Raw genomic sequence first — 15,594 nt, 5'->3', positions numbered from 1 at the left:
AATTATGTGAGGTTGAACAATTTAATTGAGAAATTTTGTATTTCATGACCAAAGTCATTTCAATTAGTTGAGCTCGATGATCATTTCATTGGACTCAAACCATCAAACTAAATCGGTCATTTACACAACTGAAGTATACCCCTATTATGCCCGAGTTTTAAACGAAGCTTGAAAAACAAGCCTCAAATATTCAGTATATAAATATGAGTCATACTAATATATTTTAATTTTTTTTATTGAAAATATTTATACATTGGACATAATTTACATTAAAGGCCAACATAATTTTTTGAGGCCAAGTATTCTATATTCTCTTAGACGGAATAATGCTTACAAAAAAAATAAAATAGACAGAATAATTAAAAAAAAATAGAGGTAATAAAAATGGCAAAAACGAGACTCGAAACATGACCCTTATGTTAATGGAGAGTAACCTTATCCACTAAGCTAAAGTTTGCTAGTGGTAATGTCTTTATACCGACTATATATATACGCTTACGTTATTAATTTTTTTGACAAAAATGTGTTGTCTTCAACCTCCAGCCGGGTCTAAACAGACCCGTTGACTCATATTAAAACCCGACTTTTCTGGACATTCTTAACACTAAAATTAATGTTTAAAATCGCATAAATCTTACGAAATCTATTTTCATATGATTTTCCAAACTTCTTTTCAATAAAGAATACCTTAAAACTTAAATCTAAAAACAAATCTCAAATTTAGATATTGTACAAGGAGGATAGAGACCTCAATGTTTTTTTTTTTTTTTTTGCGTTCATAGGATTCAATGACAAATTTGATAGACTTCCAAAATAATTCTAGAAGGAAAATGAAAGAACGAGGAAGAGACGGAAATAAATTATGTTTTAACAGAATATTGAAAATATTATAACCAGAATATTTGTAAATAAATTATGTTTTAAAAATATATATAAATAGTATTTTTTATTACCGGCTCCACTTGTTATAACAAGTATTTTAGCTCTCCCACATGTGGGAGACATGTTTAAGTGTCCCATACTAGAATCCACCTAATTTAATTTGTCTACTTTATGGACAAAATGTTGATTCTAGAAAGTCACTTTTAATTGTTGTAGTTACTTCAATAAGGGTCCACCATACAATGTTTCATCACATAGATCCTCAAGGGAAAAATTACAGGTGACTATTCATTATTCAATATTCATCACTAGTACAAAATGTGGTGGATCCTCAACATGTCTTATCTCATTCAATTATATCTCAGACTCAAATAATTCAATAGTGGTAACTTGACAACAAGTGGCATAATGAATCTTGGAAATCTCTAATACCATATTAAATATTTTGAGATGAATCTAATTCAACATTATAAGATTAACTTATAAGCTAACAACCTCTTCCTCTACTTATAAATTTATGTTCAAAATGATTTCATATAATGGATTCGTTTGGAGTAGCTTATTTTTGAGCTTGTGCAAACAGCTTATGCAATTTTTATGTATTGTTACAAGTTTGTTAAGTAATTTATGATAAAATAGTTTATAAAAATATAATTTTTACTAGTGTAAACTTATAAAATAGCAGAAAACCTAATTTATATTGAATAAGTTGTTTGCATAAGCTCGAAAATAAGATAATCCAAACGTGTAATATATGATACTCTTTAACATTTTTTATAATAGTCTTTAGCCTATATCTTTATAAAAAGTAAATCTTCCAAAGAATAAGTGTAAATAAAAAATTTAGTGTGGTGTCAAATTTTTAGGTGAGTTGAACCCTAAAGAATTACTAGAACAAACTTCAAGACGTAGAAAACAATAACAAAACTATTTACAAATTATTCAGCGACATCTTAAATATGAGTCAACTTTAAAACTAATAGTTACCATCAAAATTTTAATCAAACATATATATTCACGTTCCATTTCATCTACAAAATATAAGTATTAGATAGAACAACACATGACAGAACAACACAAGACAAAGTTTGAGGTATTGTATTAAACAAATTTTATCTTGTACCATGTTTGTGTTAAGGCAAATGGGTCTTTCATTGATCATAGCAAGGCCCTTATATAGCCAATGCACAAGTTACAAGTTAGTTACAACAAACTTTTCAATACCAAACGGTTAACTTGGGCCTTAAGCTACAGCTGGTGCGCCCGAGTGTTCTAACAGCAGGCCTGCTCATAGGCTTGCTAAGCTTGCTTATGAGCATTACTACTAACAAGGCTTAACATTGATCAAGGCTTAACACATATATCTAACATATCCTCTCCTAAACTGAACTATGTCAAGGCTTCAGTTTATGTCTTCAAGCTTACACAATCCAAGCAAGTCTCAGAATTTGCAAAAACTCTCAAGAGTCAAAGCCTAAGTCATGATGTCTGCAGTTTGCTCAAAGGATGAGCAGTGCAGCAGCTGAATCTTTCCATCTTTGGTTAAATCTCTGAGAAAATGAAACCTAACATCAATGTGTTTACTCCTTCCATGCATCACTGGATTCTTTGACAGTTTAATTGTTGAACTGTTGTCACAATACAAGGTAATGCACTCTTTCTTTCTGCTGTTGATGTGATCAAGCACCCTACTTAACCAGATGGCTTGACAGACACAGTTGGCTGCTGCTATGAATTCAGCTTCAGTAGTGGATAGAGTTACAATTGGTTGCTTCTTTGATGACCATGACACAACTTTTGAACCAATCATGAACACATACCCTGATGTACTCTTTCTATCATCAAGATCTCCTGCATAATCTGAATCTGACCAACCAACAAGCTCATCATTCTTTCCCTTTTCAAACCACAGTCCATAGTTCACAGTCCCTTTAACATATCTAAGGATTCTTTTCACTGCTGCAACATGTAACTCTGTAGGCCTCTCCATAAATCTAGCTACCAAGCACACTGAAAATGCTAAATCAGGTCTAGTAGCAAGAAGATACATTAGGCAACCTACCATCTGTTTATAGCTAGCTGAATCACAAGCTATTCCATCTTCATCTTTCTTCAATTTGCTTCCAGGTACAATAGGGTTGCAGACACTATTGCAGTTTTCCATATTGAACCTTTTTAGGATTTCACAAGCATATTTCTGTTGAAACATGAAGATACCTTCTTTTGTCTGTTTTACTTCAATCCCAAGGAAGTATCTCATTTATCCCAAATCAGTCATAGCAAAATTTCTTTCCATTGATACTTTGAATTTTTCAAACAGGTTTTGATCATTGCCTGTAAATATGAGATCATCTACATACAAGCTTACAATGATGATCCTCCCATCTGATTCTTTCTTTACAAACAAAGTATGCTCATGAGCACATTTGACAAAACCTTCTTTGCTGAAGTAGGCCTCAATTTTGCTATACCAAGCTCTTGGAGCCTGTTTTAATCCATAGAGAGATTTCTTCAATCTATACACCATCTCCTTTTTCTCCTTCTGATAGCCTAATGGCTGCTCCACATATACTGTTTCATCTAACTCACCATGTAAAAAAGCACTTTTTACATCAAGTTGAAACACATACCAGTTGTTTGTTGCAGCTATAGCTAGTATTGTTCTTATGGTATCCCATCTGGCCACAGGTGCAAACACTTCATTGTAATCAATGCCATGTTGCTGGGAATACCCTTTAGCTACTAATCTAGCTTTGTGTTTCTCAATCTTTCCTTCCTCATTGTACTTATTGTTGAGGCAAAATCCATTTTAGTATTTTAATGACAACAAACCTTATGGAATAAATGTTAAGTTTTATGAATGGTGATCTACTGATGTTTGCACTTGAGTTTTTGTTGAAAGATAGATATTATCAAGTGGACGAGCTAGAGGCTACTCACGTCAACAAGTGCATTTATATACTCAAACAATGAAAGAATTGGAGTATCATCAAATAATTACAACAGTAGTATCACAAGCTTCAAGAAGATTTTTAAAGACTGTTGTTTTCAATCATAAAAAGATTCATCGAAGGATCAAGCAAGAAAGTGAGTTTCATGGATAATTGTCTTCCTCATCACTCAAGGATCACAACAAGTATTAAATAATCAAGGAAGAATTTGAGGATCATAGCTGAAGAATCAGGATGGAAAAACCTACATCACAAGCTACTCAAGAATATATTGATTTTATGTGACAAGGGTTACAATGAGTTTTTGAGTTATATGCTTTGAGGATTTACTACTACAATTAATATTAATGGGAATGATGCATTCATTGAGGATCTTCAAAACCTACTCAAAGTATCATTTTACTAAAGCTTCTCAAGATGACAACGTTTGAGAATGATGGTCCATGAGTTTTTCAAAGGAGCTTATGCACAAGGAATAAAAGTTTTAATCATTCTCAATGATGAGTACTCTCATGCCTCCACTAAAGAATCTTAAAGATCATCAATGAGCAAGCAACCATGTGTGCAAAACATCAAAGAGGAATTGTGGGAAGTTTTGCAGCAGCAAGATTTCAAGTTAATTGATCAAGATCACGTGTCTCACTCCTGGAAGAAAATCTTGAATGCTGGTTCAAGAATGCTCTGAGAACATTCTACAGTTTATGCTTCATTCTCTCCAAGAACGAGCTTCATAGCAAAAGTACTTATTTCTTTAAGTCAACTCTGTTCAAGACAAAGAAACACTTTTATCTTGGTTTTAACTCACAAGATCACAACAGTTTATGATCAATTAAGGCAAGGAATATTTGGGAGAAAAGTGACTTTCCCCTTTGGCCATAGTTAAGGATCAAGCATGTGCAACATGATAAATTCTCAAGACAACATCTCATCAGGTGTATCAAGAGTGTTTAGACAATGTTTACATAGACCAATGAGAATGGGACAACACATCTTCAACTATTAGTTGTCATGTACTTTCAAAAGGATATTATATGAACATTCTCCCATGTGTTTTATTTTGTTCAAGAAGAATGTACATGGAAAGTACATCATGAACAGTTTCAAGAAGGACAATACAGCTGCTTCCTCTACATATTACAGCTGGTTTCTGTCATGCATCAAATCTGCTTCAAAAGAACAAAGTCATATATTACCCAGTCTGGAGAACACTCTGAGAACGATGCTGAGAATGTCTGTCCTTTACATTTGAAGATGCAAACTCATCTACAGCTGGCCAAAACGTGTTTAAATGATTTGTAACGGCTATACTTGGTGGAAAAGCAATGGACAACTATCTACAACTCACTGCAAGCTGTCATTATGGCTCTTTTGTTTGAAAATATGAAGAACAGCAGAGAGAACGTTCTGAGAAAGAACAGTCAGAACTTATCTACTTAACAATTCAGCATGAGCTGTCTATTTTGAAGCAACTAGCCGTTGGAAAACTTCCTTTGGGACCAAGGAACTGAAGACTCAAGGTTCAACTATAAAAGGAAGGCTTTGGCAACATTGAAGAGCAAGAGTTGAAGCTACAAATCATCAATCACTTGTTTTTGTCTACAAGTCATGAAACTCTTCTTTTATCACTCACACTCAAGATCTACATTCTCATCATACTTCTGAGTTTAGAGTGTTTTTATTTGCTTCTCAAACTAACCTTTGAGTTTCTAAAAGCAAATAACTCAAGAGACCATTTTTCAACATAACCCATTTTTAAGTGGTTACATCTTTGTCTCTTTATTTAAATCTCTCTCACTCCAAACATTGTAATCTCAATACTAGGATCAATATATCATTTGAGTGAACTGAGAGTTTTTTCCATTGTAACAAGCTTCTCAATTGTTTGAGTTTTTGTAAAAGCTTGAAGATCCAAACCATCATCATTTGTAAAAGATTGGCTCAAGTCAATACGTAACTATTGATTGAGTGACACCTTATAAAGTCTGGAGGACTTAGGTAGATCAAGCGAGTGAAGCTTGGAAGATTATGATCTTGGACTAGATCAAGGAAGAAGTGTAATTTGAGATCGGTAGTATCCCATAGTGGATAATCTCACAGGAGCGTGAGGACTGGAGTAGCCCATACTATTAGGGGGTGAACCAGGATAATTGTTTGTGTGTTGTTTCTCTTCCTTATTCTCTTTTATTTACTGTAAACATACATCACACAAAGCACTTCATTATATTTAATTTGAATTGTCACGCAGTAGAGAACGTTCCCAGAACAATCTATTTTATAGTAAAGAACGTTCTCAGACCAAACTGTTCTATAATTCACTAACATTTATCCAAGTATACACTTGAGATCAATTTTGTAGAATGCAGGATTAATTTTTAAAAAAGGGTCACAATTCAAACCCCCCCTTTCTTGTGACTATTTCTTCCACTTCAATTGGCATCAGAGCTCTGCCTCTAAGGTTTGAGCACTTAACAGTGTAAGAGGAAAAGATTCAGGAAGGAAGTGATGACGAAACCTGCAAATCAAAGTTCGAGCCATAAATGCAAAAAGAAGGGACATTCCAAAACTAAATGTCCTAAGAACAAGAAAGTGCAAAGAAAGCTTGCTTCAAAGATGAAATCTACGATGGCAACTAAAGATGACTTTGATGGCTCAAAAATAGAAGAAAAAGGCAACTCATGTTCAATGGTAGATAAAGAGGTAACAACTTTTGAATTTTGTCCTGCATGTAAAGTAATGGAAGTTGGATTTGATAATCTTCTAAAAAGCTCAAACATTATATCTCAAAAGTATACAATTATGGAAAATCGACTATTTGAGATTGAGAAAGAAAATGAGAAATTGCAAATCTTAAATGATAAATATTTTAAAATGATTCAAGAATTGCAATACTCTCATTTGGAAATGTTTGAACAAACAAAGATTCTCAACGAGGAAGAAATCAATAATCATCTTCCAGAATGCTCTATGAATCATGAAGAGAATGATGTTTTGAAAGGAAATGTTTTAGAATTGAAAAACGACATTACAAGTTCTGCAAAATCTAGAGAAACTTTTCAAAACATAAAGGAATCACAAGTAGTAATTTTTGAAAAAACTTATTTAGGTTGTGGAAATTTTCAAAAACAAAAGTCTTATGAGAATTTTTTTGTTCCTCATAAAGATAAAAAATTACAGAGATACAAATGCTCATATTGTTACAAATATGGACATATTGAATCCTTTTGTTTTAAGAAAAAATTCAAAAGAAAAGAACATTCTCATCAGAAACAAGAACATTCTCAGAAGGTTCTCAAAATGCATTCTTATTCCAAAACTTCCTATAAGAGATCAACTTATCATCATAAGAAGAAATCTTATAAGAGGAATGACACTAACCTTCAAGGACCCAGATCACTATGGGTACCAAAATCATTACTAACTTGTGTTGCAGGAACATCTTTAAGCAGTCAAGAAAAAGCCTTAAGACTTGGAAAATTGATACTCAAGGAATATGACTTGAGAAAGACAATATTTCCTCATATTTAAAAAAAAAGGATGAATGTGATCTGCAACCTTTGGAATCATTGACAAAAATCAAACCAAAGGTATTTGTATCATTACTAAAATGATTTTGCATAAATTAAGGATGATTGATATGTTAAAGGTGTAACACATAACTTCTCTAATTTGGTAACATTGGAACTGAAGTTATTTCATATTCATCCTCATGATCATGATTTTTCATTTAAAATCTTTATGTTAATACATAGATGAATTTTAGACCATATCATACTTTAAATGTTTTTGGCATAAAAGAGTTTTGTCAAATATGACAACTATTGCAAATTTATTCAAATTTGGTCTGATAAGATATTTTTCAAAATTGGTTGTGAAAATGATATAATTTGTAAACTTATATTTATTGTATCAAGAAGTTGTCTTCTTTTTCAAAAATACAATTTCAACCAAAAAACTCTTGAACCACTTCATATTGGTTTATTTGTTCTTGTCAAAACTACAAGTCTTATGACTTCTTTATTCTTAATGATTTATTCAATGATCCACTTGGACATTATTTTTAAGAGTTCATTTGTTAGAAGCTCAAAAATCATTTTCTATAAGTAGTGATCATGTGGAGATTATGAAAAACTTTCTTTCACAACTTTCTTTAAAGAAAATGGTATTTCAGTTGATTTTTCTTGATTTAGAATTTCAACAAAAATAGAGTTGTTTTAATGGCTAAAATATTTTTAAACGTTGAAAAATACTCTTGAAAGAAACCATAGATATTACATGTTATGTTTTTGAATCATGTTTGTATCTTGAGTAAAACTTCATGCCATTTTGAAAGTATAAAAATTCAATCATATCATGATTTTATATTTTTGATGTTATTACTATTTTTGGCATAGTAAAGAAAACAATTTTTGGGATACTCTCTTTATGCATTTTACTTTTAATGAGTTTGATATGAAGAGAAGATATAATAGTGGTGTTGATGTTAATGAACAACAACGACAAGAAATCATGGATCAATAGATTGAAATTATTCGAACATCATCTTTACAAATACATCCAAAGAGTTGGGAGTTGACTTTCCATCATCCTCAAGATGGAACCTTTAAAACACTACTACAAAAAGGAGTTTTAATAGCGCCAATTTAATAGCGCTTATTGAAAAAACGCTATTAAAACATAAACTGGAGCTCTTATTATAGCGGTTTTAGAAAAAGCGCTGTTAAAGCCTTGAACCAAAGTACACTATAATAGCGTTTTGTTAAAAACCGCTATTAAAGCCAAAAACGCGGAGCTTTTTAATAGCGCTTCTGAAAAAGTGCTATTAAAATTTATACCCTATAATAGCGCATTTTACGTAACCGCTATAGTAGATGAAATTGATAAATAAAAAACTGTCATGGGTGGGTCTCGAACCCTTGACCCATTGGTTGGTTAATCATATAATAAAAATATATATATATTTGTAAAAAAAAAAAAAAAAAAAAAGAGAATGTAACAAAAAAGAAAAAGGAACCCACAATCCCACAATTTCAGCAATCTCCTTCTTCCTTTCCAAAAACAAAAAACCCAGCAACTCAAGATGCTTCCCTATCAAATTTACGCTCTCACGATTTTGTTTTCCCGCACTAATTTCCCACTCTCCCAGCAATCTCAAACCCACGATCTTCAATCTCAAACATTGAAATCAAACCGTAAAAACAAAATCAATCTATTTCGACCTTCTTCAAACCATTCCCAAAAATTGAACTCAAACCCTAGAATCGAAATTGATCGTCTTCTAGCTTCAAACCCAAAGGAATCAAACTTAGATAGAAATCATTCCTTTGTAATCAAACTCAGACCAATCAGAACTTCCCAAAGAAATCGAAGTTAGAGCCATCGTTATCCATTAATCTTTCCTCTTCTCACATCGTTCTCAAATCGAAGTTAGAGCCATCGTTCTCACATCGTCACTTCTGTTTCAGGTGCTCTTTTATGCAACTTGATCTAAGATGTTGTTTTTGTTCTTTGATTTTTTTTTTCAATTTTCTTTCTTCCCTCATAATCTTGTGACCGTGTTCATATGTGTTCATATATGCGCTTAGTAATTACAATGTTTATATATGTGACCCAAAATTGTTTGTGTTCATATATGCGCTTAGTGATTTTCTTTCTTCCCTCATAATTTTCTTTTTTCAATTTTTTCAATATTTATAATTATAGTGTTCATATGTGTAGTTACAGTGTTCTGCAACTTAGTAATTACAATCTTTTAACATATAAGCAGTGATACATCTGATTGGTTAATATTTATCTTTTCATACATTATTAAGTTCCTACAGTACTAAAAACTACTGATTGGAAATATACATTATTAGAAATATCAGTTTTTGAGCTCTTTGATATAAAGCACCCAATATCCTCTTGTATTTGCACTCCAATTGTAAAGTTCAACATAGAATAATGACCTTCATGCTCGGCCTTGTTGTTCTATTTATAGGCTTAGCTGCCTATTTTACACCGCCTGGTTGTGAAGCTCTTAATTTCTTACTCATTAAGGTTTTGACAATGTGAGAAAGAAGAATTGAATTCCCTTCCTTTTCATTACATGACCGACTCCTTTTGTCGATGAGATGCTAGCTTCTTTTCTTATGAAGTAAGGCTCTTTCTGGTTAGTGACACCAGCTGCTCTGTGTTATGTTAAACTTGGGCCACAAATTTTGTATAATTTGGATTATTAGTGAGTGACTTATGGCCCAATTAGTGAAGAAAGGTATTTGACCATTTGACAGCAACGACCATCAACTTTAGAGCCCAGTTTCACCTAGATTTAAGTCAAATTTGCTGAAGCTTGTGAAACCCAAAATTGTAGAAATTTGTCTTAGCTTTCCAGGAGCGCAAAGATCATCAAAATCCGATATTCGTAGCTCCATATATGCGCTGCCGAAGTCAGAAAGGTCAAAATGATTAAAAACCCAAAAATTAATAATGTTTAGCAATTAAGCCCAAATTGAACCCATAAGTATAAAATGCATCTAAGATCTATAATTTAGACAAAAATAAAGATTATCAAACCAAATATGAGAGTTAATTAAAGTATAAAATCAACACTTATCATTGGCTCCAATTTTCCCTTATGTTTTATCTACTTTTTCTTAATTCAAATGTTGATTTTTTCTTCTTTGTAATTTACTAACACTTGGATTAAGAAAAATTGAGAAAGCATGAGTGAAAAATGGAGAGATCCAAATCCATGAAAATGTAAGAAAATCTTTGGACTAAGTAATGTAACTTACTCATAACTCAATTAAGTCACATTCTGGCTGAGGTACTTGAGTTTGTATGGTATAGTAACTTATAACTTATTTTTTAGTCTTTTATTGTTATTGATTTACAAACTTAATTAATGTTATTCTCACTGTTAGTAACATTTTTTTACAGGTGAATGGCTTCTAATAGTCCAAAAAAAAAAGGAACACGTGGTGACTCTGATGCGAAAAATTTTCAAAGCTAAAAGTAGTGGAATTAAGCTGGAAGTAAGTACATGTTGCTATATTATAAATACAATTTTTATATAGTTAAAAGGCTAAATGAAAACTAATTTATGTAAGTTGTGTTTTCAGGTTACATGGAATAATAGAGGGCAGTCAATTGGACGTAACAGCAGATACTTAAGTAGTTACATTGGTCTCACCGCTCGTCGGATAGTTCCAATTTATTTTGACCGTTGGAACGCGAAAGATGAAACCGTAAGACCTGCCTATGATGCTTATAAAAAAGATATTTGGGACGAAATTAGAGTAAGACGCTAACTTAAGCTAATTATTCTACATAAGCATTAAGTTAATCTATTTGTGTATATTTGGTAATGATCTCCATATTGTCGTGCAGTCAGCTTTTGAAATTGGCGATGAACATTACGATTATGTAATGACAGTAGCTGGAACTTGTCTTAGAGCATTTAGAACCAAGTTGACAACAGAGTATCTAAGAGATGGTGATGGTAATGTTATTAGACAACGGCCGAGTAAATATTCTCATGTAATTGAGCAAGAGCATTGGGATATTTTTGTTGCTAAGCGTGAGACTGAAGAATTTCAGGTAATATATTATTGAAAAATTATTTTTATCACTTGATTTAGTTTCTTTAACAAATATACAGTTGATGCCTCTGACAATTTAATGAATGCAGAAAATTAGTAAAGAAAACCGAGAAAGGGCATTAAATCCTCAACATCCATATAAAAAAGGACGTCTAGGATATGCTCGTCTTGAAGATGACATGGTAAGTATGTGCATAAATATATTGTACAAGATGGTAAAATTGTGTTTTAATTTCTATTTTAACGTGTCAAATTTTACATAGATAAAAGAAACGGGAGAACAGATTATACCCCGTGTTAATGTTTGGGTGTCTGCTCGTGTGGGTAAGGATGGAGAGATTGATGAAAATGTTCAGAGTGTGAAGGATAAATGTGTAAGTTAAATAGTATTCTACATAAATGTAAGAATTTGTTGTTCAGTAATTAATTATTATGATGGATAACAAGTTTCTTCTTGCTTATCAATTAATGTCAGGATGAGTTAACACAATCTTTAACGGAAGAAGAGGAACAAGACCTTGCTCCTACTGATACGCTATTTAAGGCTCTAGATCTCCCAGAGTACTCTGGTCGTGTTAGGAGCTATGGTAAAGGGGTAACTACTAACTAGGAAACGATTATATGCACCTAGAAGTAACAGCACACAAGCACAGGTTAATGAGATCAAAGCCAAATTAGAGCGGCTAGAGAAGCTACACGCCAATGAAATAACAGGGAGACAACAACCAGAGAAAATGGCGGAGAGACAACAACCAGAGAAAATGGTGGAGAGGCAAAAACAACCTGAAGAAGTTATTCTTCCTTTCAAGTTATTCTTTTCTCTTGCTACTCTTTATATAGTTACTATTACTTGCCACCTCATCATTCTTTCCTTTCTCACACTTATGTTGGGCTTAGGATCATAATCAAGGCCCACTACACAATTCAAGTCTCTATCATATTGTCTTATAGCAGAGACCGAGGGCTGTATCTTATGTCTTGAATATATTTGGCACATCCTAAACGCTCACAAGTTTTTCTTTAATTGTCAAATGCTTCGATAGGACCTGTTATATTCATATCACATGAGTAATTTCATGATAATAGTAATAACTTCATGTTCTCATTCATGTTCATTGTAGTCTTTGTTTCAAGACATTTGAAAGTCTTGTTATGATTAAGCCCTGCATTTGAGGGTTGTGGATTCAAAATGACATCAATATCTACTCAGCAACAGTTCTGATATGCCCAGCCACCGTCGAAGGTGCTTCATTCGAACCAATAAGTCATTGCAATGATATCATAATAAAGCTTGTAGTTTATCTAGTTTGACAATTTCTCCTATATTTCTGGTTTTGAGCTGGCTTCTTGATTTTCTTGTCAGCCTATTAGAGCATTCACTTGGCAAGGTCACTGAGAACTTATATTTTTGGTTGGTGTCTCCCGGTATTAAAGTTTATCATGCTTCTTTTTAATTGTGAAACTTCTCAATATTACTCCCAAAGACATGACTTGTGAGTAGCTTATTTTCTTGTTAGTGTTATTTGTTATGTTTCATTCAAGTTTGAACACTAAGTGTTGGATTTTCTGGTTCTTTGGCAGTAAATTTTTTAAAGAGTTACAAGCTTGTCTTATAGCTTTCAAAGAATTAGCTTGATGTGGTGAAGGTCAAATGACATTTGACGTAATTCTGTATGGGTAGTTCAATGACAATTTTCTAGAGGTATGTCAAATTTGTTTACATTTCGTGCTTTAGCACATTATGAGCCAATGATTTTTCTTCAATTGTAACCCCTAGGGAGTCATTGAATTTAAATTCGTTCTTGTATCTTGTATACTATGAATAACTTTCAGGTTAAGAAGCTCTACATCCAGAGGAAAGATTAAATCAAATAGTCGAAAAAGATCTAATGACAAAGTGACTTTGTTAAATGGGAAGAAATGGTCCACGTTGCACTCATCTGTAGACATTTTAGGTGACTCTGTTGATTATGTGTAATTGCATATGCCTCTAAGCATTAGTACTCAGGCATCACATGAGCTAAACTAAGACTTTTCTCTTGTACTAAAGATCAACGATTTAGAAACTGAGTGGTGTCATTCATACATGCTATAAGCAAAGGATTGATTAAGTTTGAAATTTTGAGTTGTATTTTGTTGTTGGATTATTTTATATCCCATACTTGGTTATGTTGTAGTGCACGTCACTTATTTTTTATGTGTTGTTGATTAATAAAATTTGTTTAGTTTTTTTTTTTTGGTTATCAAAGTACAGTATATTACAAAATTTAGACAAAAAATGATTTTTTTTTTTTTAATTTGAAAAAGGACTTATAATAGCGCTTCTGGGCACGGGCGCTATTAAAAGTTGTTTGCTGGAAGGACTATAATAGCGCTTTACACACGGGCGCTATTAAATAACAGACATATAATATCGCTTTTAGAATAAAACGCTATTAAAACTCGCTTCCAAAGTCCTAGCAGATGGCGCCAACTTACATACGATAGCGGTTTTTGCAAGAAGCGCTATTAAAAGTGGACATTTGATAGCGCTTATAAAACGCTATTGTAGGCACCGAACTTATAATAGCGGTATCAGTAATAGCGCTTTAAAGTGCTATTAAAAGCTAAAAAAAGCGCTATTAAAGGCCTTAATTTGTTGTAGTGAAAGCTCCATTGATATAACAATAACATTCTCCATTGGAATGAACAATGGTATTGGTACACCGTTTTGAAATTGCGAAGAAATAATTTAGTCATAGAAATGTTCAATTTGCAATTGGTGTTAAGATGAATGAATCTCCTTCATCAACTCTCGAGAAGGAATTCAAGTTGTTTCACAATATATGTCAACATTGTGTATTTCCTAGAAAAGAAAGCAAAGAAAAGGTTTTGGAGAATGACATGTTTGTCATGTATCACCTTACTAAGTGATTGAAGATAGATATTATCAAGTGGACGAGCTAGAGGCTACTCACGTCAACAAGTGCATTTATATACTCAAACAATGAAAGAATTGGAGTATCATCAAATAATTACAACAGTAGTATCACAAGCTTCAAGAAGATTTTTAAAGACTGTTGTTTTGAATCATAAAAAGATTCATCGAAGGATCAAGCAAGAAAGTGAGTTTCATGGATAATTGTCTTCCTCATCACTCAAGGATCACAACAAGTATTAAATAATCAAGGAAGAATTTGAGGATCATAGCTGAAGAATCAGGATGGAAAAACCTACATCACAAGCTACTCAAGAATATATTGATTTTATGTGACAAGGGTTACAATGAGTTTTTGAGTTATATGCTTTGAGGATTTACTACTACAATTAATATTAATGGGAATGATGCATTCATTGAGGATCTTCAAAACCTACTCAAAGTATCATTTTACTAAAGCTTCTCAAGATGACAACGTTTGAGAATGATGGTCCATGAGTTTTTCAAAGGAGCTTATGCACAAGGAATAAAAGTTTTAATCATTCTCAATGATGAGTACTCTCATGCCTCCACTAAAGAATCTTAAAGATCATCAATGAGCAAGCAACCATGTGTGCAAAACATCAAAGAGGAATTGTGGGAAGTTTTGCAGCAGCAAGATTTCAAGTTAATTGATCAAGATCACGTGTCTCACTCCTTGAAGAAAATCTTGAATGCTGGTTCAAGAATGCTCTGAGAACATTCTACAGTTTATGCTTCATTCTCTCCAAGAACGAGCTTCATAGCAAAAGTACTTATTTCTTTAAGTCAACTCTATTCAAGACAAAGAAACACTTTTATCTTGGTTTTAACTCACAAGATCACAACAGTTTATGATCAATTAAGGCAAGGAATATTTGGGAGAAAAGTGACTTTCCCCTTTGGCCATAGTTAAGGATCAAGCATGTGCAACATGATAAATTCTCAAGACAACATCTCATCAGGTGTATCAAGAGTGTTTAGACAATGTTTACATAGACCAATGAGAATGGGACAACACATCTTCAACTATTAGTTGTCATGTACTTTCAAAAGGATATTATATGAACATTCTCCCATGTGTTTTATTTTGTTCAAGAAGAATGTACATGGAAAGTACATCATGAACAGTTCCAAGAAGGACAATACAGCTGCTTCCTCTACATATTACAGCTGGTTTCTGTCATGCATCAAATCTGCTTCAAAAGAACAAAGTCATATATTACCCAGTCTGGAGAACACTCTG

The 15,594-nt window shown here is 32.8% G+C and overlaps 1 protein-coding gene across 2 annotated transcripts; it reads left to right on the top strand.

The window, feature by feature from the left end:
• Positions 1-8,855: 8,855 nt before the first annotated feature.
• On the top strand, positions 8,856-13,582 carry LOC123920970. 2 transcript variants are annotated; one of them, XM_045973336.1, is made up of 11 exons: positions 8,856-9,295; positions 10,752-10,846; positions 10,934-11,110; positions 11,202-11,411; positions 11,503-11,595; positions 11,677-11,787; positions 11,889-12,221; positions 12,535-12,656; positions 12,777-12,906; positions 12,995-13,115; positions 13,247-13,582. In XM_045973336.1, the coding sequence occupies exons 2-7, from the start codon at positions 10,802-10,804 to the stop codon at positions 12,021-12,023; spliced, it is 771 nt and encodes a 256-aa protein (XP_045829292.1). In that variant the 5' UTR covers positions 8,856-9,295; positions 10,752-10,801; the 3' UTR covers positions 12,024-12,221; positions 12,535-12,656; positions 12,777-12,906; positions 12,995-13,115; positions 13,247-13,582. The 2 variants fall into 2 exon arrangements, with proteins under 2 accessions (XP_045829292.1, XP_045829293.1); XM_045973337.1 differs by lacking the exon at positions 12,535-12,656.
• Positions 13,583-15,594: the final 2,012 nt, after the last annotated feature.

This window comes from Trifolium pratense, linkage group LG4, assembly GCF_020283565.1.
Source record: "Trifolium pratense cultivar HEN17-A07 linkage group LG4, ARS_RC_1.1, whole genome shotgun sequence".
NCBI classification, from domain to species: domain Eukaryota; kingdom Viridiplantae; phylum Streptophyta; class Magnoliopsida; order Fabales; family Fabaceae; genus Trifolium; species Trifolium pratense.
This window is presented reverse-complemented; position numbering and strand designations above follow the sequence as displayed.